General features: G+C 50.2%; 9 protein-coding genes across 9 annotated transcripts; 2 read left to right on the top strand and 7 right to left on the bottom strand.

Annotated features, from left to right (window-relative positions):
- Positions 1 to 89: 89 nt before the first annotated feature.
- N7508_003299 (tRNA lysidine(34) synthetase) lies at positions 90 to 2,232 on the bottom strand (the record flags this gene model as incomplete). The annotated part of the gene is made up of 3 exons (XM_058461365.1): positions 90 to 1,786; positions 1,837 to 2,013; positions 2,073 to 2,232. 3 exons carry the CDS (start codon positions 2,230 to 2,232, stop codon positions 90 to 92), a joined length of 2,034 nt encoding a protein of 677 aa, XP_058321942.1.
- Positions 2,233 to 3,817: 1,585 nt separating this feature from the next.
- N7508_003298 (uncharacterized protein) lies at positions 3,818 to 5,133 on the bottom strand (the record flags this gene model as incomplete). The annotated part of the gene is made up of 4 exons (XM_058461364.1): positions 3,818 to 4,656; positions 4,706 to 4,841; positions 4,902 to 4,947; positions 5,006 to 5,133. Coding segments are annotated over 4 exons (1,149 nt in total), but the record flags the coding sequence as incomplete, so codon positions are not given.
- Positions 5,134 to 5,770: 637 nt separating this feature from the next.
- N7508_003297 (uncharacterized protein) lies at positions 5,771 to 6,493 on the bottom strand (the record flags this gene model as incomplete). Its single annotated transcript, XM_058461363.1, has 1 exon — positions 5,771 to 6,493. One exon carries the CDS (start codon positions 6,491 to 6,493, stop codon positions 5,771 to 5,773), a length of 723 nt encoding a protein of 240 aa, XP_058321940.1.
- Positions 6,494 to 9,211: 2,718 nt separating this feature from the next.
- On the top strand, positions 9,212 to 10,888 carry N7508_003296 (tetratricopeptide repeat protein; the record flags this gene model as incomplete). The annotated part of the gene is made up of 1 exon (XM_058461362.1): positions 9,212 to 10,888. The coding sequence occupies one exon, from the start codon at positions 9,212 to 9,214 to the stop codon at positions 10,886 to 10,888; it is 1,677 nt and encodes a 558-aa protein (XP_058321939.1).
- A 643-nt stretch (positions 10,889 to 11,531) lies between these two features.
- N7508_003295 (WD repeat protein) lies at positions 11,532 to 15,067 on the bottom strand (the record flags this gene model as incomplete). Its single annotated transcript, XM_058461361.1, has 8 exons — positions 11,532 to 11,777; positions 11,830 to 12,028; positions 12,095 to 12,183; positions 12,237 to 13,189; positions 13,265 to 13,481; positions 13,531 to 14,764; positions 14,899 to 14,977; positions 15,031 to 15,067. 8 exons carry the CDS (start codon positions 15,065 to 15,067, stop codon positions 11,532 to 11,534), a joined length of 3,054 nt encoding a protein of 1,017 aa, XP_058321938.1.
- An 856-nt stretch (positions 15,068 to 15,923) lies between these two features.
- N7508_003294 (putative mitochondrial carrier protein (Pet8)) lies at positions 15,924 to 17,023 on the bottom strand (the record flags this gene model as incomplete). The annotated part of the gene is made up of 2 exons (XM_058461360.1): positions 15,924 to 16,895; positions 16,964 to 17,023. The coding sequence occupies 2 exons, from the start codon at positions 17,021 to 17,023 to the stop codon at positions 15,924 to 15,926; spliced, it is 1,032 nt and encodes a 343-aa protein (XP_058321937.1).
- A 586-nt stretch (positions 17,024 to 17,609) lies between these two features.
- N7508_003293 (uncharacterized protein) lies at positions 17,610 to 20,294 on the bottom strand (the record flags this gene model as incomplete). Its single annotated transcript, XM_058461359.1, has 4 exons — positions 17,610 to 18,352; positions 18,414 to 19,743; positions 19,897 to 20,207; positions 20,273 to 20,294. 4 exons carry the CDS (start codon positions 20,292 to 20,294, stop codon positions 17,610 to 17,612), a joined length of 2,406 nt encoding a protein of 801 aa, XP_058321936.1.
- Positions 20,295 to 21,674: 1,380 nt separating this feature from the next.
- On the bottom strand, positions 21,675 to 22,183 carry N7508_003292 (mitochondrial 54S ribosomal protein uL11m; the record flags this gene model as incomplete). The annotated part of the gene is made up of 2 exons (XM_058461358.1): positions 21,675 to 22,007; positions 22,055 to 22,183. The coding sequence occupies 2 exons, from the start codon at positions 22,181 to 22,183 to the stop codon at positions 21,675 to 21,677; spliced, it is 462 nt and encodes a 153-aa protein (XP_058321935.1).
- Positions 22,184 to 22,545: 362 nt separating this feature from the next.
- Positions 22,546 to 23,951, top strand: N7508_003291 (survival factor 1 family protein; the record flags this gene model as incomplete). Its single annotated transcript, XM_058461357.1, has 5 exons — positions 22,546 to 22,565; positions 22,622 to 22,837; positions 22,934 to 23,358; positions 23,423 to 23,799; positions 23,853 to 23,951. The coding sequence occupies 5 exons, from the start codon at positions 22,546 to 22,548 to the stop codon at positions 23,949 to 23,951; spliced, it is 1,137 nt and encodes a 378-aa protein (XP_058321934.1).
- Positions 23,952 to 24,311: the final 360 nt, after the last annotated feature.

The following is a 24,311-nucleotide window of genomic DNA, read 5'->3' as shown; positions in this document are numbered from 1 at the left end:
CATTGATAATACATGCATAGCTCAGGAAATCAAGTTATTACAGGGCTGGCTTTTTGTTTGTCTAACTGTCGTTGTCATGTACACGTACACTAAGCGTTTTCGGTGTCTTCAAGGGGCCAGCCCATCAGGCGTAGCGCCTCTGTGTCAATGTTTTTGTACATCCACTGCCATTTCAATTTCCAGTGCTTTCCACAATGCACCAATTCCACCTCCTTGCGAGAATCATATTCTGCTTCGTGGTTTTGTAGACGGCAATCTAAAGTCGGGAGCGCCAAAGGTTGGAAGTTCATCTGGTCAACTGAACTCCCTTTAGACCCAATCTCAACCTTTCCCAAAAGAGGAAGCGTAAAGCGCATCGAAGCTGGTACTTCAGTTGCCAATAATGCGCGCGTCTCTTCCCAAAATTTCAATTTTGTCGCATCAACAACACGTTCACTCTTCGGCCCCGTTCCCTCAGCATCCGCACGCATCTTCTGCATATCAGTTTGTGTGAAAGGTCGTAGGCAAATATCAACATTTTGTGATTTCCTCACTGCACGGATATCCAGTGCTGGGTCACTAGGCTCAAAATTGAACCTCAGCCAGTATCGATTATCCCATAAGGACCACGGAGTGAACTCGCCTCGTGGCGGGACATATAGTCGCTTGACGGGGTCTCGACCTTTCATGAAGGGTTGGCGGGATAGCAGCCATATATTATGACCTTCTTCGTTTGTAAGTGGTTGGAAGAGAACACCACCTAGGGTAAAGGCTTGTTTCTTGTGTTCGCCCTCATTGGTAGTGGTGGTAGTAGTGGTGGATCGAGAGATATCTGCGTCAGGGAAGACGCGCGAAACCATTGGCTCGTAGCTTCGCAGTGCGAAATGGCTGTCCGGGAATGGAGAGACCAGTTCTGTGATGCGGCGGAGGACGAGGGTTTGGATTTGTCTTGTTTGGAATGCGGATAGAGATGCGATTTGGGGGTCGATGGATTCGAGGCTTGGGGTTAGAAATTGGATTACTGCTGACCCGGCCCCGGGGTTGAATTCCAGTAACCTGCATTGGGATGAGAGGAGGGTGTTTGAGAGTTCATTTGAGTCTTCCAGGAGGTCTTTGCTTGAGCGGATTAGGGAGAGGATAGATTGAGATTGCAGAGCTCGAGGTAGAGAATTAGATGATACGAGGCTGCGGATGGCGTTGCGGGGAGTGAGGGTTGGGTCGAAGTTTGTGGGATCTGAGACGTAGGGGACTCGGTTCATGCGGCATGTTTCCACGAGACTGGTCTTTGGAAAGGATAGGAGAGGGCGACAGAGGAAAATACCGCCGCTTGCGATGTATGAAGGTGTAGGACTGAAACAGGATTCAGGTTTGTCGTTCTCTGGCTCAAGGCTCGTATCAGGGAATGTAACGGTTCCTTGGCTTCGCCCGATGAAACGAATCTTGGTTTCAGGAATGGTCTCTGGTTTCAAGGGCATTGATAGAATGGATCCGCTTTCAGAAACTCCATAAAGGCCATGGCATTCTGGGATTCGAGCCACTTCGGGGATGCCGCCAAGCCCTAATCCCCTTGCACCTGAGGAAAGTCGCCAAATGGTGGTCTCGACGTTGTCATCTTGATGATGGCCCAAGAGAAGTGTTCCAATGCGGAATCTCTGACAGGCCGAACCAAGGGCCTGGAAACGGAGTCGTCGGGCGTGAGTTTCAAAGGCAGAGGGCATAGGAACAGAGGCCTCTGATTTAGGGTATGTCTGGTTCTTTCCAGTTGTGTACCTCGACCAGTCCAGCCTTAAGACATGTGTTTTGATATCTGAGAAGATCATTAGACGTTGTTGCGCAAAGGAAGGCAGGCAACTGTACCCATATCACGAAGCCAACCAGCCACTTTTTGGGCTTCATCGGTGCTTTCTGGGCGAGCGCGATGATCAACCACAAATGCGGTCACATAAATTGCTCCAGATAGCTCCGGCGAGCGTTCCAGCTGCTTACACAGATACGCCAGAGCCATGGAGTCGGCACCGCCGCTGACAGCGATTCCTGTCAATTCGCATTAGCAATGATCGAATTAACGTAAAATTTTGGTTCCAAGGGCTCACCAATTCTTCGTGGAAGCTGGAGAACATCTTTGTCATTAACAGCTCCTTTCTTATAGTCGACATTTCCAGGTGTGAGGCGGGCCCGTCGCGACCCGGACCATGCTTGCTGGAAGCATCGCTGAAACAAAAACGGCGATACTGATATATTGCTTGAAGCCATATCTACTCTCTCCCCAGAATAGAGCTTATATTACCATGAACCCATGTCCATCGCCGATTTGTAGATCGTATCGCGCGCAGCAGAATGATATCGTCGGCCCGGCAAATTGATTTTCCTGAGAACGTGACCGGCCTTCGCGCAAGAAAGGCCTGGCTGTATAGGTAGCGTCACATTTTATCAATGCCTATATTTTGTAAGATAATAATACTCAGTATTACAGATGAGCGGTTCAGTGTAGGGGAAAGAAGAGGTCGTGATTGAGAGAAGAACTGTGGTGCAGTGATATGTATATTTGCATGAAATACATCAACAACGTAGGGAAATACAGATATTTCCAAAATTCCGATCGCAAAGAAAGAAAGAGACTCCTGTATTTCCAATATTATACAGTAATGTACAGATTGAATTAGTCATTGTTCGCCGTGAACCAATTTTATATACCAGGGCAATCAGGGAAAGCAGCCATATAAGCACCCTCAATCTCACGTCCCATACCGCCAACACCCTCAAAAATAACAGCCGACTTCATAGATCTCACAAGAATTTCCACACCGTGCCGCAACTCCTCAGTCAATCTTTCAACATCAGAAATCTCCGACGCAGGTCCGGGCTTATTGAGAAGATGGTAACAAGTTGCAAGCCGATCCGTCGCCATACAGGCGCGAAGCCGGTGCAATAGCATGAGGAGAGCATAACAGCCCTGCATACCTGAGCATGCAAAGACAGGAATTATTCTTGGATACTTCACAGAACCAAATGATGAATCATGTACACCCGTGGTTTGCCTATCAAGGCACATTGGAGATGGGAGAGAGCGGAATATTGATACTATCGCAAGTGAGGACTTGAGACAGATATTCGAGGATTCTTGTTCGGTGAAAGGAAATGGATTGTCGCTGTCTGTTGCCCATTTTGGTGTGCACATGCTCGGCGAGAAGCCGTGGCTATTTATTGATGTGAGATCGCAGTATTTGTCTAGAAATAAAGGGATATCCATGAAGGCTCTGAAGCGATGAAGCCGTACGCGAGCACTAGAATTGTAAGCTGACGTATAAATCGTGATATGGGGTTTACTCACGTATGGATGAATAGGCGGCTGATCATCCACATTGTTTGAGCCACAGATGCTTCCGGTGTCTCGTCGAATGTTGCCAGAAGGTGGCGGTCTGCTTCGGTCATCAGAGATACAATCTTGGCGTCTAATCGCTGTATTCGACCGCTGAAGTCGGAGAGGTCGGTCGTTTCATCTACACGTTCGATATTTTGCACCATTTTGTTGGCTTCGAAGAGAGCTTCTTGCGCTTTCATAATTACGGGCCATGGCTTTATGAAATCAGTGGGAGGACAATTAGTTACCCGAAAAGAAGAAATGGGCAAATACCTGTAAATAGACATCAAATTTAGGATATGGGGTCGTAATTCGTGGGTCATGGAAAGAGAGAATTGGGGACTACCATCGCGGTCAGTTGAAATCCAATGAATATAAGCGCTTACCCCCCATACCGCGAGATTGATATTTGATGACAGGTAAGTCGACCATAACTATAGAACTATTAGAGAAAGCCCGACGCATTTGAATGAAGATTCAACACACCGTAATCCACCAGACTCGTCTCTGTGCCTCGGAAAATTCGGTCATTGTGTCATCGAGACTATGGAGTGATATATCCATAGCCGTTGTAATGGCCTGATTGACCCGAGCCCGAATTCTGGAAACATTGCCACGCTGGATATACTCATAGACACCAAGAACAACAAGAGCCAGGATTGGTTCAAGCTGAGCAGGCAGCCGACGATGCAACGAGCTTCGCACTTCAGAAGAACCTGTATCAGGCACTGCACCCAATCCAGGAGATAGATCGTCGATCTCTTTCTCAACGGCAGCTAATGCTGTCTGAGCAAAGAGCTGAGCATATGACCGCCTCAGCGTGAGACTCGCATCGGTTGTTGGTAGTTGATCCTCAGAAACAGGTATTAGAGACAACATAGCAGATAAAGCCAGTGCCAGCGACGACTCTGGCCAATATGGCAGTTGTGACTTTTCTGCCTGGGAAATTTCTCCAAAAGGCCGGATAACCGTTGGCCGATCTTCATATTGGGGCACCACCGAGGGCGGTAGCAACGGAAGATATGAATGAAGATACAGGTAGTAGGCATTGATACTGTGCATTGAGTCAGTCCTCTGCTCTACCTTGGAATACTGTTCTTGCACATACATGTCTCCTTCGGAATGATAAGCGCGCATCATTGGTGATTCAGCCCCGGCTTGAGTAGCCGAGTCCAGAGCGCTGTCCGCGTGAGGAGTTAATTGGCCCCAGATCTGCTGAGCTCCATGTCCAACAGACAGAGCCTCTGGTGATAGATCCAGGTTGTGAATACCGGCAAATGGGGTTACCAGGCCGATCATGTTGTCCAGAAATGGTTCTAACCAGATATTAGAAAGTGACCCTGAGTTGAAAAAGAGTTAATATACCAAATTCCTCGGTGACATCGGAGATTGAAGTATTTGATGTGTTCGATTTGCGCTGTGCCTCTTCATATCGGACTCCTCTCCGAGGACCACCCCGGCGACTGGGCTGGTAATGGCAATCTCGTTTCTTGCCTGTACACTAATAAAAAAAATCAATAAGCGAATGAGATTCCCAAACTCAATTTTGAATTAGACATACAATACCACAGGGATGATGACCATCACAACGGGTTTTTGAAGATCGGCTGGGAGCAATGTTAGCTTGCAAGGCAACTAGTAATCAGCACTGAATATATTACTCACCATGGAAGGCAAGCAGCCTTCACAGGGGGCTTAGCGGCTCGAGGCATACTGGTTATTTCGGAAGATGTAAATGGCAAATTAAGGTCCGCGATGTATGAAACGTCACCAAGCACGTGACACGTATATACCCTGGTCGAATTCAGGGGATTCTCAAATTGGACAAGAAGAATGACTCAGGACCTGAATAGTGGACTGATGTAAAGACAAAGCCAATCAGCTGTTGCATGTTCGACATGAGTGGGCAAGTCGAAAGTAGGAATTTTCTGTTCGGCGTTTGATCTGCTGACCAAACGCCGAACCCCCCCCCCCCCTACCATTGGCAGATATCCGCCTTCGGGGATTGATCTCCAGTGGCTATAAGTCCTTCTACACCCGCATGTTTATATGATGTGAATAGTTCCTCGATGTACTTGAACGTCGGCGCATAGAGGGTGGACGAATAGATATTCAATGGCGTAGGATATCAGTCAGAGTAAGATGAATGTTTGAATAGATGTTGGTTCAAGTTGGTACTAAGGTGGGATAAGTTCGAAAAGGCAAGGATCTCAATTTGACACTAAAGGGCCAAGTAACGCTTCACAATTATACGCAGCTAGATCCCACTGATCACCACCCTTTCCTTGTAACAATCTTGCACATCTTCCATCAAAAATGAATAAGCCAAAATCCTTCAACAAACTCAATATCAATCTAACTCTTCCTCGTCTGTTCTCCCAAGAAAGCAAACCCACAATCTCCATCAAATATCAGAGCCAGCAACTCCACCTAAGTACACCCTGAAGCCCGGTTGCTAAGACAAACATCACCACCCTGGTCACTGCTTCCATAACCCTCACAAGAAGCACTAGTCTTTCCTTCAGCCTTAACCTCCTCATTGCAAGTCGTCCAAGTAGTAGCAAAGAACCCAGCACGAACATTATAGTTCGACCAACTAATACAGCAGTTTGAACCGCCATGCGATTCGCAGTGACTGCGCGGGGCCTTGCCAATATCCTGATTGAAACTGCAAGTTTCGCCGGAGATGCAAGCAAAAAAGCCCTTGCACGCCTCCCAGACAACCGCATGCGCAGCGCTAGTCGCGAAGCTGGATCGCTTTTGGATGCTGCCGTTGGTGCTACCACTGCTGATGGTGCTGTTGCCAGCGATGTGCGCTAGCAGAGCTTGCACATCGTTTGCCATGTCGGCATCGTTGTCATCGTATTGCTTCGCGTAGGCTGCTTCGGTGAGCATGCGTGCCTTGTCTTCGTCGCTAGCTCCGCTGTGCGGGTTCAGGGCTGTCAGCCAGTCCTGTGTTGCGGGTGTGTAGCCCACATAGCGGACATCCACGTTGAAGGCGCTCAGGTCGCTCTTTGAGTGCGGGAAGTAGTCGGAGGCGACGTGGTTGATTATGAAGCCATTTTGAGTGGCTTCGGTTGCTGGCAGGGCATGGCTGCATGGGAGCTGGGCCAGGCCTAGGATCAGACTGGTGATGATGGTTGAGGTGAACATTTTGGTTTGGTGGTGCTTGGTTGGGTTTGGGGTTGGGTTTAGATTATTGCTTGCTTGGGATGGTCTTCTTTGTTGTGGGCTTCTTGGGGCCTTTATAGCTCTTTTCTATCGGTAGGATTGTCATTGCTGAGGATACTGTCTTTACCGAATAGGAAACTCCTCTGTGGACGAGTATCTTGGTCATGATGTCTTCGTCCAAAGTGAGCATGCCTGGGGTTACATCCATGCAGGTGAGATAGACGAGATGCTATTCAGGGCTTAAAAGAATTGTATTTAGGCGCCACGAGTCAGGTCGTCCTCGTGGTATTGGACTGTAGGATATTCGCTAGTCAACATTCGTGTCGATGTTGCCAGTTTCCGCGCATGGTCATCAGCTGAGCGTGGCCTGGGGAGTGGAACTACCGAAAGGGGATTGTGGTCCTCATGAGGCTACAGCTTAGCAATGCTTCAACATAGGATACTAATGAGGTATACAGATACCCTACTCAGGAATGAAAGCCAAGAAATGAAGGAGACCAATAATAACCACCTTCAATACCAATTTCCCCTTTCTGCTATACGCTCAATTGTATGAGCAAGAATATCCCTCACCTAGATTATCAATCAAGGGCGTAAAGCATGGGGCGTTAGAAATAGTCTGCAGCCTTGCAGTCAGACTATCAGCACCAAGCCCCGATTCAGGTACATCAAGTCTACAACAAGCTTAGCCTCCAATAAACCAAAACAAGCTACAAGAAATATGCACATAGGGGCCAATAGAAACGCTCATTAAGCGGTAGAAACAATTTCAAAAATTTTGCCCGAGGGGAAGCTGACAAGACGAACTCCTGTTCCTGGCCAAGTCGGTGATCAGCCGTGCCCTAGTGCCATGTGGCGTTTCCCCCAAATCTCAGTCTTCCATCCATTCAGCTCCCCACACTGGGAACCTCATTCCTCAATAAGATCAGTGCTTCCGCATGATCGGCATTTCAAACGACGTCTGGCAGTATCGAATTCAAATAACGGCCAGTAACGAACGATAACGAGCACTATAGCCGGGATAGAGAGCATGTATGTACATGCCCGGAGCACGAACGTTGGAAAAGGGGCTGCTCTGAGACGATCCGCGAGGAAATCTTCGAAATAGGATACCCTGTTGTCGGTGATTGGGTAGTGACTCGTTTCAAGGCTTTGCGTGGTGCTGTGAGTCAAGGGAGATGTGGGGGCCAAGGGATGGATGAAAGAGAAAAATGGATCACCTGAGATCAACGTGATCTACAGTAGAGCAATGCCTGTATGCAGGTCGACATTGCGTTTTGTGGGCCGAAAAGCCATTTGCCTGCTCAATTGAAAGGCTCAACTAACAGGTCTCAGCCTCGGGATCTGCAATGCATGAGACTCGAATAGGAATTTCGTCGCCGCATGCAGGCTCGCCACATATCTGGATCTTGCTTCTACTTTTTCTATCAAGTAGCTGCAGCTCCTAGCATTTGGGGCAACGAGGGTCTCGGTAAACTCCATCGTGCTATTGGTTCCGGGGTGTACCAGTTGGGAAGACAGCAAGGTGCCGGTAGCGTGGTCCGCGGGCACGTTTGCTTTTCACAGACTTGGCCATTCCTTTGGCATCTCTGGTAAGTGATTATCCGCGGAGATCAATAGAATTGTACTATTCATAGCCTGCTAAGTCTTTCTCCCTGGCCTACTTAGGTAACTATATGACCTGAGACATCTTCATTTGGCAGTTGTCTGTCCTACCCACCTAAAATCAAGCAAGGTTCCCTCTTGGCCCCTATACAGTGTCAATGTGTCTCTATAATAGGCGACGGACTGCTATCAGGACTGGGTTGTCTCGAGTCATGTACAGGAGTGGACGCCAGATACGGCAGTACTTAGATGGAGCCCTAATTTGCTCAATGTACAATCGCCCAAGGGCGCAAGCAACAAACTAATATCCCACGGGCCTCTCAATCTTACGTGACCAGTATCTTAAGCTCGTGTCATTGGGGAAGCACTTGCTTCCGGTGATGCCTTGACATCTTTCTCGATGATCTAGGCCTTCAGTTCCTTCGGCCGGTATGGTGCCATTTTGCGCTGTTTAATCTGGTCCGTGAATACAATTAATCTGGCAAATGTGGGTATATAGCTGGAAATGAACGTTCTTCAGCGATATCCCTCGCGATATATTGTTAGCGCACCCTGGCATTATTCCTCACCAGTGAGGATGATGGGAACACTTCTGACGTTGAGATAGTTAGTCAAATTGGATAATATAAAATTACCCCGTATCCTTATTTATCTCATAATGCCCCGTATTTGCTCACAACGTTTAGTGCACAAAAAAGTGGGTGCACGATGGGTGGCATGATCCCACACCGGCGGGGAAAATAGGAACCTCAGGGTCCCATATATATTAGAAATCCAGTAGGATGTCTGAATAGTTACTTATCACCTGCGCCTTTCCATTGTGAGAAGAAACTATCAGATCGACGTCAGTGACAGTTGAGGATGGGATCCACCGATAATCCTGGGAATCGTTCGCAGCGATCTAACACAATGCAACAAAAGTACTGTTCTTCTCACAAAAGGAAATGGGACGGCGCACTTCAAGGTCGCCCAAATCCGTTGGGTACATTTACGGGCGGAAGAGCCTCGTGTGCAACCCCGCTTAATGCCAACTTCACTTTGCATCCCCTTCTCGCCACCTCGCCGCATTATAGACTCAGGATGCGGGCCTCCATCATGGACGAGTATCCCTATAATTTAGGGTCGTTCAAGAGGTCGATCACCACATCCAGCCCTGCCGCGCAGACCTGGTTTGATCGTGGCCTGACATGGGCATATTCCTTCAACCACAAGGAATCAGCCGCGTGTTTCAAGCAGGCCCTCGTGCATGACGAGACTTGTATGATGGCCTACTGGGGTCTGGCCTATTCCCTTGGTCCCAACTACAATCAACCATGGGATTTCCTCGGCAATGAGTTGAAATCCGTCGTGGAAAACACATACCGAGCTGCATGCAGGGCAAAGCAGCTCGCTGCCAATGCGTCGCCTGTGGAGCAGGCTCTCGCAAAGGCAATCGCCGCTCGCTATCAAAGTGACCAACCAGCCAATATGGAACAACTAGCTGCTCAGAATGTCGCATACGCGGATGCAATGCAAGAAGCATATGAAAGCTTCCCAGATGATTTGGATGTGGCAACTCTCTATGCCGATGCAATGATCAGCCTGACACCCTGGAAACTGTGGGACTTGGTCACAGGCAAACCAAATCCAGGAACACGCACCATGGAAGCAAAAAGGGTGCTTGAAAAAGCCCTCGAACAGAAAGGTGCCCTAAAACACCCTGGCCTTCTACACATGTACATCCACCTCGTGGAAATGTCACCATTCCCAGAGCTCGGCCTCCGACCCGCAGACTACCTCCGCGACCTCGTCCCAGACGCCGGGCACATCCAACACATGCCCTCCCATCTAGACGTCCTAGTCGGAGATTACCGCAGCGCCGTACGAGCCAACCAGCGCGCCGCAATCTCCGACGAAAAATGGCTCTCAATCGAAGGACCCTTTAACTTCTACTCAGTATACCGTCTACATACTTACCACTCACTGATCTATGCAGCCATGTTCGCCGGCCAAAAACAGGCCGCCTTTGACGCCGTGGATCGCATGGAAGCGACCCTACCGTATAAACTGCTCTCGGCCATGTCAGACTACATTGAGGTTTTCATGTCTGTGCGCGCCCACGTCATGATTCGTTTCGGCATGTGGGAGGAAATCATTGAGATGCAGATTCCCACCGACCCTGAAATATATTGCATGACAATAGCCATAACGCACTACGCCAAGGGCGTGGCATATGCGGCTACTGGACGGGTTCCAGAGGCATTACATCAACGCGAATTATACCGGGCAGCAAGGGCGCGGGTCCCGGATACCCGCTTGGACTGGCCTAACAAGTGCATTGAGATTCTTGGGGTGGCGTCGGAAATGTTGGATGGCGAGATTGAATACCGGCGCGGGGATTACAAGGAGGCATTTGAGGCTCTGCGCCGTTCAATTGAGTTGGATGATGGGTTGGGGTACAGTGAGCCTTGGAGCTGGATGCAGCCGACTCGCCATGCTTATGCTGCGCTTTTACTGGAGCAAGGGCATGTGGAGGATGCGGCGGCTGTTTACCGGGCGGATTTGGGTCTTGATAGTACGCTTATTCGGGCACGGCGGCATCCGAACAATGTATGGGCTTTGCAGGGCTATCATGAATGCTTGGTGCGTCTTGGGAAGACTGATGAGGCGAGTGTTATTCAGCCGCAGTTGGCTATTGCGGCTGCTGTTGCTGATGTTCCTGTGACTTCGTCTTGTTTCTGTCGGCTGGATACCTTTGAAATGCCTAATGTTGGGAATGGATGCTGTCAATGAGCGCCGGTTGTACATAAATTGTTCCGGTTAAGCAAGTTTCTTCTGTTCGTCCCAAACTATATTAGTGATTATTGTAATATACTTTTTTTTGGCCGGTTGGTCAATTCTATGATACTGGCGTCTGTGTGATATTCAAGACAGAGTCAACAAAGACTAGTACCAGGAGACCTTGAACAACAAACAAGTTCGATAATATTAACTTCGCTACAATTTAGCACAATACAATACAGCATAACATACAAAACATAAGAAAACAAGCAAGCACATACACTGAAAAGGTATCTCGAGTTTACGTACAAATGCAAGCTGCAAGGGCATAAAGCAAAGGCTCAAAGCAAAAGCCAAGCCAGAGGCAGAAGCACTACCAGATGCGCTAACAATACCAACAAAAAAAAAGAATCAAGAATTAACAGCAAATGCGTGCGATGAAGCAGACAGACAAGAAAACAAAAGAGAGAAAAGCAGCAAGGCCGAAGCTAAATTCAAATCCAATCCTATAACAAAGCAAAGATCTCCCCCATATGTACCGGAGAGCCATATCCATATTTCACTGGCCTACACCAGAGAGCGAATGTGCCATTTAAAACAAACAGACAAAAAGAAAAGTTGGGAGAAGAACCACCAGAGTTACCGTCTTTTCTCGCTAGGTCACGACGGAGCCGGCGACGGATCCTGAGTTCGTCATTGAGTGGATGCTACCTGGGGGTGCGTGGTCGCCGTTTGTGCCGTTGGAATCGCCTACGGGGGTTGGGTTGTCGTCGAAACCTAGTAGGGAGCGAGGCGGGTGTATTTCTTTCTTGCCGTTTGCTTTGTAGTAGAGGATCATGTCTCCTGAGGTGCGCCACAGGCATGTGCGGATTGTTGCTAGGGTCATGTTTGGTGGACAGAACTGGGATATTGTCAGTACATAAAATGGGAATGTGAAGAGCAGGAGGACCTACCGTCTTTTGGCAGTATAGCTCGAGATAATCTTCCGGTGGCATCCTAGACTCCTCGGGGTCATCGGGGTTTGCAGGATCGATGCGCTCAGCAACGTAAGCGAGAACCTTCTTGGCGCGAAGCATGCGGTTCGCATTCAATCGGGAACCATTGGTGTTGGGATTCAAGTTGCTTGGGGGTGGTGCGCCATTCATGGCGGGTCTACAAAGAGCGTTGTCAGTTCCATGGAGTGAAGTTGGTGGAGGGTGGAGACGGTTCAACACATACGGTTCCGGTTTGACGACTGCTGGCAGGGAATCATCGAAGGGTTTCAACACGAATGCAATCTTGACTTGTTCCTTGAAGGGGATTTGGTTCTGTGATGCATCATTAGCAAAGTATCATAGGGGTATCTGGGACGCAAAAATACCTTAAGAAGAAGCTCACCAAGCCAATGGGGAATTGATTTCTTGAGCCTCTCAAGATCCTCGCCGATTCGATCCACGCTGCCTCGGTAGAGATCGGAAGCAACTGCAGTATCACCTGTTTCCTCCTGAATGAAGACCGCAACCCGAGGAGGAACATCCAACCGGGGTGTTTCATTCTGTGGACTGGGTGTAATAGCTGTCTCTAACTCGAGGTTGGTATTTGTAGACAGGTATTCTTCATAGTCATGACGAATCCGATCAACAACACCACAGAGATTGGGCTCATACACCTTCTCCTTAACAGAAGAAACCTCAGACTCTTCAGCCTTCTCTTCGAGAATCTGAGGCTTGGTATCAGTAGAAGTACGAGTCAACTTCTTGGGGAAGTCCATTCGGAACTTCTTCGAAAAGAGAGATCCACCCTTCTTGCGCTCCTCTTTATCAGGCTCTGCGGGAGACTGAGGAACCCCCGCATTGGAGGCACCACTTTCGGAGGGCAAAGGTGACATGATAGATGTTTCGGTCTGCACCGTGGGCCTGTTTGAGAAGTAATCACTTCGATCCGAGAAGGAGGATGGCCCGCCATCAAGGTGTGATTGTGTAGGCCCCGAAGGCTCGGGAGTATCTGGCTCAAACATAGGGAACGGAGAGTTGCTCTGCATGGAAGTACTCAAGTAATTTGATGATGGTGTGCCAACATTGATGCCGATACCGGTGCTGGGACTGGCAGGGAAGTCTGGGCCAGGGCGCAAGGTCCATGTTGAATTGGGATTCGAGATAGGAATGCCAACGCTGCGCGGGATGTCGTCTGCCGGCACTGATGTACTGATGGCGTTTTGTCGAGCATTTTCTTCTGCCTTTGCAATAGCAGCTTGACGGTACTCGTTGTCTCGGCGAATTTCCTCCTCCACCACCGGAGCAAAGAGCCACCGCAAGATCCATTTGCCAAGATTAACTACGATTTGTCAGTAAACAGGACATGAAGGCTGACAACAGGAAGAGAAATCAGCACATAGAAAATGATACTTACTTCGCTGATCCTCTCTAAACTCGGCCATATCAGAGGGCGCCAAATCGGCGCAATCAGCATAGACCTCCGCATCGAAGCAACGATTCGGTTCCAGAATGACCGAAAGTCGACCAGTGCGTACATCGATCGTACACCAATGCGCAATACTCTCAGTGGTGTTGACTTCTGACGCAACATCATCAATATGACGCTTACCAAATTCCTTGACCGGAACACACTATACGATGTCAGTTGGCGCCGAATGCGATTGACCAGCTTTAAATTACCTTCAACAGATCCCAGAGCACAACTTCTCCCGCAGAGTCCTGAGTGAGTGTGTGCATGCGATCATTCAACATAAGACACTTGATCAAGCCATGCTGACCCTCGATTGTTTCTTCTGGTAAGGAATGAACCGGGATCGTTAAACCGATTGCTTCCAGATTGGGCTCTGGGGTGTTTCCATTAGGAGTAGAGCTACCAAGAAGTGTTGAAGTAGCCGAGAGCTGAAGAGCGGCATTGAATGGAATCTTCTTAGGGCCATCTTCCACCTTTTTGACAGGCTCCGCGGTAGATTCGATGGTAGGGGCCGGGTCCGGCGGCGGCTCGATATCAAGTGTAGTATCAACATCTCTCCAGCGATTGATGCTCGACTTGGGAGTTGCAGTCCAGATGTAGTCTCCTGCTGCCACGACCTTGACGACACCCTCGTGTTCTTGTAGTGCCGCAACGCAGGTTCCTTGTTCGGGATCGGGAGAACCTCGTGTATCAGTCTTAGCCACCAAACCAGATCGATCGCTGGAGTAGAACACTGATAAGTCGGGGTGGTCTGAGTAGAGAGACCACACGCTGTCGTTGTGCATAGTCAGGGTATTCATGCATCGTCCCGCTGTAAGGGACCAAATCTTAATTGTCTGGTCTGACGAAGCCGTCATGATCGTATCACCAGATTGATTGACCATAATATCGCGGATGTTATCCGTATGTCCAACAAACTTGGTGACTAGCTTTCCAGACCTGGGATCCCATACCCGAACGACATTCTCCGGACCACCGCTAGCAAGAACCGACGATACCGCACCAAGAGCATAGACAGAGCCCTTCTCAGTAGCATCCTCACCACCGGCATCAATACTCAATATCTCTCCACATCCATTCAAATCCCATAGATAGAGCTTATGATCCAAACCACCGGACGCAACCCAGGTAGCATGGCCACCCGGACTCGCCAAGGCCTTAACATAATCCGTATGTTTACCGATGCGCTCGGGGACATCGGTAGACTCGGAATGCGGGCGCCAGAGTCGCACGGTAGTGTCGGACGAAGCGGAAACGAGCGCGGAGTTATCCTCCGCCAAGACGATATCGTTGATCCAGTGGCTGTGAGCCTGCACCTGTGTCTTGAAGCCAGTCGGACTGGGCTTCCGTCTCGAGGTCGCAAGGTCTGTGGGCGCAAACGAGGAAGGGCAGGAAAAGTCGAGATCCCACGAGCAGATCACGCCGTCGCGGCCCGCGGAGTACCTAGAGAGAGAGAAACGTCGTGTTAGAATCCGTGCAACCCACGTGCTGGAGAACTAAATTTCCGCCGCCCGCAGGACAGACCGTTAAGAGTCTAGATCCTGAATCCCGGCAGACTGAGAGAAGTAAGTACTTACAGGATGGAGTTCTGACGGTCAACGGTCAGACCATTGACCCCCAGCCGATGCCCGCCTGGGGCATCTGGCAGAGGGAGTACTAGTATTTCACAGTCAGTATTTCAGCATGAAGAATGTTGCGATCTGGTTTACCATAGGTGACCCTCTGGTGGCTTAGTTTGCGTGCCATACATGCAGCGTTGCAGGAGTGAAGCCAATTGCGGAGATGAAAATGTGGAGCTTATCTGCCGTCGAGGCCGATCGTTCAGGCGGGGAGAGTCGACGTCACAGTCAAGAGAACAGCAAAGAAGTAAAGAAGCAAAGAAAAGCCAAGGCTATGAAATACCAAGAGAAGACAAAAGACAAGACGGGAGAAATGAGGGGAAATTTAACCAGAGTTGGAGGCGCCAGGGGCAGCCTATCGGCCCATGTTGTGCTCGTATTAGATCATCTTTAGATGCTAAAGTCTGGAGTTTCTATTTTACACTTACTGTCTACCTCAAATGATATTCGGCTTACTATCCGACCTCTCTTGATCTTCCCCCAGGCGTTCTCTGTACCCCATCAGCACACGCAGAAACAAACCATTCTAAAACAACATCGTCTCTCTCAGACAAGCCTATCATCACTTCAAATCCCATACATGAGTACTCAAGGAACACAGAGACTCTCAAGTCGGCTATCTACGGAAATAGATCCGCGCTTAGCCCCAAGCCACACGCATAAGCATAAGCACGAAGGAAACGCAGGCACCTAACCAATGATTTGACTCGTCTCATTTTTTGATCAGTGAGACAGGCTTTCGTGGTAACGTGGTTGACAGGTTGAGCTTGTTCTTCTTGGCTCTAATAGCGCAGATCATACTTTCTGCATCAAACGATCTCCCAATTGCCAAGTAGGTGAAATGTACGTATGCTGCCGAGCATATCATTATAATCCTAAGGATGGTGGAAGAAAGCAGATACCATAACCCGATATACAAGATCTAATTTATCTATACTCATTCCCAACCATATATAACAAATAATGTACAGAAACCCGAAGCCTCAAATCCCCTCCTCCCTCTTACCCTCTCTCCTCCCCTCAAGGGTATTCCAAGCATACTGATAACTGCCCAAGAAAATAGCACCCCCAATACCAATCCAAGTAACACGAGGTGTAATCCCTCTCCAGAAAGCACCAGGTCCCTCACGTGCAATCCCACGAACAATCTCCTTAACCCGCACCGGCGCACCGGCACCATCTGCCCGTCGCGCAAGCATAACCCGCGTCTTAATCACATCCAATGGAGTCGTCAACGCAGCCGCGATCGCTCCAGCCACACTACCGAACATGGCACTCGTCGAAGCTGGGATTTGCGTCTCGGAAATGGAAGATGCTGAGCTGGCTGGGCGCAGGTAGCGCTTTGCGTAGGCTTCTTTCATTGATTCCCACATTGTGAATTGCAGGACTGTGAAGGGGATTTCGCGTGCGATGGTTATTCCTGCGCCGCGGTAGAGTTCACGAAAGACTTGGCTGTAACCGCGTTTTGCGGTTGCTGCTGGCGCATTGCTGGTACCGGTGGTAGAGTCGGTGCCGGGGGCTGGCGCGGGGGCGGCATGGCGGAGGGAGAGGATATCCTTTAGAGCGGCAAGACTTGATCCGCCGAAGAGGCCGGCTTGGGCACGCTGCTTGATTACCTCTGTAGGCACGCGGACGGCGCAAGCGGCGATCTCGCCTAAGGAGGAAGCGAGGGAATGTGTGAGGATGATGTGGGATCGGGATTGGGGCTCTGTTAAGCCGGGGGGTGGGAGAAGAGTGCGCTTGACGCCATCGTAGACGATAAAGAAGGAGGCTGCTGAGGGGGCGGAGCCGAAGAGGACGGAGGGGAGGCCTGCGTAGATGCCGCGGACGGTTTGGCGGAAGGTGAGGCGGGCTGCTGCTGGAGCGAGGGGGTCGCGTGCTTTTTGGAGGCGGGTTTTGATTGTGTCCAGAGGATACAGGGAGCAGTCGACGGTTAGACCTGCGATTGCGCCGGACTTGATTGTGCGACATTAATGGTTTGTTCGATTTTGGAGGCTGGGATTGGGGGGTGGAGGTTGCTCACGATTAGGGATCTTGTCCAGAGGGAGGAGACCAATGGCTCCCCTTCGATTTGTTGGGCCATTGTCGAGAGAGAAGGTGTGTGAGAGAGGAGAGGCAGAAATGAGGAGAAGGAGAGAGCTGTGAAGGTGAAGATGTCTATGACAAAAACGCAATGCGGAGTAGCTGGGAGCTCCGGCAATTTAGTTTTGCTCCGCGGTCAGGCCATTCCGATATCGCCGAACTTCGCTACGTCAGTCTAGATAGTACAGAGGACAGCATTGGAAAAGAATTTATGTTCGAATTTAAATGTATCTACCCTCTCGGAAAAGAAAAAGAAAAAAAGGCATCCCCAGCAAGAGTCAAAAAAGAATGCTCCCAAAAACCCCGTCCCGTCGGCATACCGTTCGCATGCCAAAGTGAAGCAGACACCTATCAGCAGAGCCCAAAAGATTAAAGGAGAAAGAGGGTGCGTAGTAGGTTGGCAAGGAATGCATTTCAGGGATATTAACTCGGAAAAAAAAAGTATGGGGAGTGAGAGAAAAGGCGACTATCATCTACAGTATTCAACAGGGAATCAGAACGCGGGAATGGAAACGAACAAACAGACCATCCCATATTCACAAAAGGTCGGAAATTATGGGCACAGAAGTCGTACAGAGCAAGGGGTATTATTTGGCCTTGGCGCCTTTGCTGGCCACCGCGGGACTCTGCGACGGAGGCTCCAAGACATGAGTATGGCTGGGGTCGTTGTGGATCTCGCCAGAGTCGTCCTGCTGGCAGGCATGGATGTCTCTGACCCAGTCATCACTCATGACCTCGTCTAGTGTTGCTCGCTGGTTGGGGTTGGTCTTCAGCATGCGACCAATGATGTACCTGCTTTCCCGCGGCAAGATGCGGAGAAGGCGCCACGGTCCCTTGATGACTTCCTGGCGTTGACCAGAGGATTGTGAGGGCGGTTGAACGGGTGGTGCCTCTTTGCTCGTGGTGCGGGTAGGTCGATTGTTGGTGGTGCTAGTCTGACTGTTCTGCTTTTGAGCAGTATCGGGCGAGCGATCACCATCGTTTGCGGTACCGTTTCCGTTTTGCTCCGGTGCGGACTGGTCCTTGGGTTTGGCGGTGTCAGAATCGCTTGAGCGGTCACCAATACGTTTCTCATTGCCTTGAGATGGTAGATCAGGTGTCGACTTGGGCCGACGGTTAGGGTTCGACTCGGGAACCGGGGTGCCTGGAGTCGGACTGGCAACGAACAATTTGTATGAGTTGTCCGTGGTGCGCGGCTGCTTCCATGGGAAACGGCGTAGGGTCATGCAGCAGAAGATGATCGCCAGCGACCAAACATCTGTAGGGCGGGGGTCATATTTCTTCTCATCATACACCTCGGGGGCAAGGTATGGGTCCGAGCCGACAATTCCTAGTTTGGAGGTCAGAAATGATCGATTGTTGGCAGGGAGAGAATGTAGATGTATACATACCTGAAGCAGGAACGATGTCGTTCTCGAAGGGATAACGGAAGACAACCGCACTTCCAAAGTCAATCAGCTTCATGATACCGCGGTCATTGACCACCACGTTATCCAGCTTCAAATCCCGATGAGCGAGACCCATGCCGTGCAAGTAAGCCACGCCGCTCAAAATCTGTTTGAAAGAGCAGGCGATCTCCTCTTTGCCCATCTTGCCTGTCATGACAATGGCGAAGAGATCGAATGGAGCATATTCCATCACCTCATACCAGTGTGTCCCTTCCTGAATGATATCCAATGTCTCAATAATGTTGCCGTGATGCAGAGTAGAACCGATACAGAACTCTGCGGTGACCTTCTTGGAATACTCCTTCAAGGTCTCCCAGTTGTGACGGTCTCGGAATTGCTTCACGGCGAAGGTAACACCATCGCTGTTCCGTTTCAATAGGCGGACAGAGCCACCAGCACCAGATCCAAGTACCCTACCCATTTTGCCATATTTGGAGTTCAATCCATGGTCATCGGCGAATGGAACGTTGTCGGGGGCCATTTGGTATGGGGTGTTCTTTCCAGATCCTCGGCTTGACTTCTTAGGCATTGATGTCGGAGATTCACTCCGCTTGTTGCGATGGCCCATTTTGAAGAAACGTTTCAGTTCAGACATAGAGCCATGGTGATGATGACTACTCTGGTGCTTTTCATTGCCTTGGTCCTTCTTGCCAAATATGCTTCGCTTGTCACTGGGCTTGCTGAGGTCACTGGCACTGGCAGATCGGGGAGTTCCCGGGCGGAATGACCGCTTTGCATCCCGACTGCTAAAGATGAACCGAGGATCTAGCGCAGCGAGGTTTTTCGACTGAGGCGGGCGTTTGTTACGTGCATACGGGTCATTCGGTTCGCCTACTGGGGTCATAGCCCCGGGCGGAGTCAGAGACTCCCTTGGCGTAGCAGGTGGGCTTTCCTCTTGCGAGCTGGTATCGTTTCCAATGAAGAATTGTGCACGGTGCTTGGGGAGTTGCGTGATATGAGAGCTTCGATCTGAGGCCTCACTGGTTCTGTTGGGCAACTGATCGGTGGACGGGGGTCTAGAGGTTGAGGATCGGGGAATGTCGTGCTTATCGACTGAAGTGACTGGGGGTGACGCATCGGGGGTGAACTCGGTTTGGACATGAGGCCGGCTCTGAGCTTTTAGGGAGGAGCCCTCCGCTCTGCCTTCACGGGAATGAGTTGCAGCTGGTGTAAGAGGAGGTGATTGTACGGCGGAAACGGGGGGAGATGCATGTGGAGAGGCAAAAGAGCTAGTTCCATGCCCACTCCGATCGCTCGACTCGCGAGAGACGACCTATTGCAGAACTCCGAGTTAGCATGACAACTACTCCACAGTGCAAGACACTCCCAAGAACAGTCTAGTGGCTGTTCATCTAACTGGAAGGACGGGGCAATTGGAGCAACCGGAAGACAATTCCACAGTAGCTTAAAACTAGGAGTTACATACCCTCGAGGAAGGAAGAGACATGGGGTCGAAAGAGAAGTTCCGTAGACGGGCCTCCTGAAGCTGAGAGCTCTGCAGGTGGGAGCTCTGCAAACTCATCGCCAGCGACCGTAACGCCTCCTCGTCTGATTGCTGATTCAGTGGCTGCGAGTTCTGAGATTCAGGTTCCGGGGACAGGGTCTGCGATGGTTCAATCTCCTCCGTGATGGACGAGAAACGAACCTGGCTGGGCTGGGCTTTGGACTTGGCATCGGCGTCACCGGGCTCCGGAGCCTGGCCGGACATCTTGGCGGGGCTCTCAGTAGGTTGGAATCCTGTCGACAGAGGAATGCGTCAGATGGGAATTTACAAAGTACATCATGATCCAGCCAAGACATACCTGAGTTAGAGTTGGAAGTCATCTCAGACGTCATAGTCTGCACCAACTCAGAATGCGGGACACATGCCCCTCACAATGAAAGCCTTGGAGAAATCAGGGTCGCGCAACAAATGCCGATGGTCGCAAAGCGAAGAATTAACGATTGAAGCCGAAGTGAACCACGGGCAGGTCGATTACGTGGGAGGCGAGGCAAATCTCTTCCCGTAAACTTTTCGCCGAATCCGATAAGAGCCGTGCAGGGAACGTGAAGGAGAGGAGCAGAGCAGTGAAGCAGACACAGAATAGAGGTAGAGAACAGAGAATAGAAGCGGAGCAGAGAATAGAAGCAAAGCAGAGAATAGAAGCAGAGCAGAGCAAAGAGGAGAGGGGACGGAGTGGGGGTTGCCCAGGAGCCCTCCAAGTCCGGTAATTGTCAGCCTTGTTTGGGTGTCTCTCTCTCTTCTTTACTACACTTTGACACTTCTACACTTCTACTTCTTTTCTCTCTATTTTTTTTTCTTGTCTTCTGTATTGCTTTGGTCTAGTAACAATCCATGCTCTATCCTGTACCCCGAGCATCCCCGGAACACCGCGGAGTTTTGCAGACTCGATGATGTCGACAGTCCCGTCCGCATACACGTGCCGATTTCCCGGCGACTCCGCGAACAGGGTACGATTGGCGCTGCAAGCCATCGCTTGTTGCGGCTTCTCTGCATTCCAATCTGGAATTTTACCTGAATAGGCTAGTTTCATTTCCCCGTTTACATGTAGACTCTTCGGTCCAAATCTGGGGTTCTCATACCTGCCAAGCAGCATGATCAGCGGGGTTGCGTATTGAATCCTTGGCCTTCATTCTCGCCAAGCCCTTGACTGTACTGCCAGGCCAAGATCTCCGCTCCTCCATGTCCCCTAAGTCCACTGCTGAGTGATCAGGCTCTGAGGTTGTGTGATGCGGTGGTCACACTGCGTCTCGGGGTTCATACTGTATACTTTTGGCCGAGACCCGACTAGAATCCATTCTGACATCCTGTGATCACAAAACCTATTAACCATATTACCCAGACATGTCGGTGATTAGCCGGTCGCTTCGTCATACATATACAGCTGACCTTCAGTCTGACTGTAAGCGCCTCACCCGTGGACGTTACATCAATCCAACATGGTACGGAGTAGTAGACAATAAATGTTGCTGTATTGTAGCTGCCTCATTGCATGCAAAATGTCCATCAGATTGCTACCAATCGCTACGACATGCAATCTGAAAAAGAATCGGTATCGTACAGCAGGCGGGTACACCCCCCTGTCCCAGAATAAAAACGCCCAAAGATATCAGATATCAAAATCAAAACAAGTAGGCCCTGAAAGCGCTACCGCAGGCAATGATCGCCGGTAATTATACAATAAAACCCATCCCTGTAATCGATCATGGGAGAACCTGGATGCCAATAGACTTGGCCTGGGACATGACACTCTTGCACAGTCCCTCGAGCGACAAGCCCGATAACCGGGTCTCGGTCTGCTTGATCTTGGCAATCTCGTAGACATGCTTGAGGGAAATCTTGCCGCAGGTCTCGTGGCCGGGGTTCATGGCGCCGCGAACGCGGTTTTTCCGGGGCTCGACGTTGGCGGCGTTGAGAAGGAGGTAGGTGGTGGTCGGGGTGCGGAGGTCGAAGGCGAAGGATCGGTCCGGGCGGACTGTGACGCGTGCGGGAATGGGGACGCCGGTGTTGATGTGAGCAGTGCGGGCGTTGAATTCCTGTGATTGTCAGTTTATAGGCCGAGTAGGGTGGTGGGAGTATTCACCTTGCAAAAGTCCATGGACTTGACACCCTTACTACCCAGGGCTGGACCGACAGGCGGACTGGGACTGGCCTGACCAGCTCCGACGATGAGCTTGACGAACTGTTCCTTGGCCAATGCGTTGCGAGCCATGATGTTGTGATGTTATAGTCTGTTGCCTGATCAAGTTGAAGGACGAAGATTTTCTGGAAGGGGACGGCAGATGATTGGCCGCCCCGGCAAGCGAGCTGAACCCAACGTCATGATGCTCTCTGTCTGGAGCTTCACGTTCTCTTTCTTTGATCTTTGATTGTACTATTTTATCTTTGATTCCTTTGATTTGTTTTCTGATATCCTCGATCTGGTGTTGTTTGATTTCTATATCTACAGTATTAGTGATCTGATCAGCTCGTTCCATTGACAAACTAGACTTCCGGGCCCCGCGTCGATCTCTCCTTCACCTCCCTTTTTCTTTTTCTTTCCTCTGATCTTCTATCAATCATCAAATCTTCATCATGAACTGGCTCAAATCGACGTACGTTCCGTTCGACCCTTCTGTGCTGTGGTTACTGACCGGATCCATGCGGGCAGTCTCTCCGCCGTGGTGGGCACCGAGGAGCCTATCTATGGCCCTGAGGCCATCCAGTCTGTTGCGCAGCAGACGGAGACTACTCCTCATTCCGAGGTAAACAAGGATCTCTTGCGCTGGCGCGCATACTCCTACACCAATGTCGAGACCCAGACCTTCTACATTATGGCAGACAACGGCACAGTAGTCTTCGTCCAGGTGATCTACAGCAACATTGTGTAAGGACCCTTCAAGCCAGTGCTATATATCGTGATGATATACAAGCATCCCAAGCAAGCTTTTGCAGCAGCTGACTGATATGATCGGAACTTTAGCGGAATCCACACCACTGCCCAGTTCAACGTGAAGATTTTCGACATCAGCGGAAAGGGCGACAACAAGTGGTTCTCCGACCCTGTCCACAACTTCATGTTTGATGAGCACATGCTCTCTTTCGGTGCCGACAACCTGGCCGTGACCCTTAACGAGGAGGGAAACACCTACAACATCAAGTCCACCGTCAACAACGGCAGCATCGTGGACCTCAAGTTCACCCAGACCGCACCTGGTTTCGTCGTCGGCAATGACGGCACTTCGTACTTCGGAACCGACCCCAAGAACCCCTGGGGCTCTATGCGCCATGCCTTCTGGCCTCGCTGTTCCGTCGAGGGTAACATCGCCACCAAGGACCAGACCTACGATCTGACCGGTCGTGGTGTATTCATCATGGCTCTGCAGGGCATGAAGCCTCATCACGCAGGTAAGAAGAGCGAAACCCGATCAAGTCCGAGCTATCCGGAGCTCATCCGCTAACTAAAATATAGCTGCCCGCTGGAACTTCATCAACTTCCAGACCCCCACTTACTCCGCCATTATGATGGAGTACACTACTCCTCCCTCTTACGGCTCTACCAAGGTCAACGTAGGAGGTATCGTCAAGGATGGCAAGGTCATCTACGCCGGCACCACCAACGTCGTTACCCACACAGAGACCGGCCAGGACGAGGGCAGTGATTGGCCCGCACCCAACGCGATCAAGTGGGAGTGGAGCGGCAAGACAACCGACGACAAGGAGATCACAGCCGAAGTCGACGGCGCTCTCGGTTCCCGTCTTGATCGTATCGACGTCATGGCCGAGGTTCCCGGCTTTATCAAGAGCATTGCTGGCAGTGTTGCCGGTACTCGGCCTTACATCTTCCAGGTATGCATCCCTTTCACCTCATCTTAAACATTCATTTCTGACTTTCTTTGCAGTACTCCCCCCAGGAGAAGCTCTCATTGAAGATGAAGCTCGGCGACGAGGAGATCACCGAGGAGGGAACTATGTTCTCCGAGTCCACCTTCATCTCGTAAAGGCCTGAACCAACTCGCGTACATAGGACATGATCTCCCAGCGAGGTCTTGTTGGCGTTCATTGTTGATGATTTCGTGATGCTACATTTATGTCCCGGGATTCGGCTTTGCTGCTTCTCCTTTGTGCGGACCAGATAATCCACAGACTGTATACAGGATACCTAATGCTATTGACCATATTCTGAATATTTTTCTTGTAGCTTGTACGTTATAGTCTTGGGTATTTCTACAACCGATTCAAGGATGAATGTTACACATAGAAAAAGATTGGATGTAAAGTACAGATAGGTTGTGCAGATGTACCTCCCAGTCTTCGAAAAGTAAGAAAATGTACAAAGAACGACAATGAAGTACAAGATA

Source organism: Penicillium antarcticum (assembly GCF_028974205.1).
Source record: "Penicillium antarcticum strain IBT 31339 chromosome Unknown utg000003l_segment0_segment0, whole genome shotgun sequence".
Classification (NCBI taxonomy): Eukaryota; Fungi; Ascomycota; class Eurotiomycetes; order Eurotiales; family Aspergillaceae; genus Penicillium; species Penicillium antarcticum.
The sequence above is the reverse complement of the archived record's forward strand: the minus strand, read 5'-3'. Positions and strand labels throughout refer to the sequence as shown.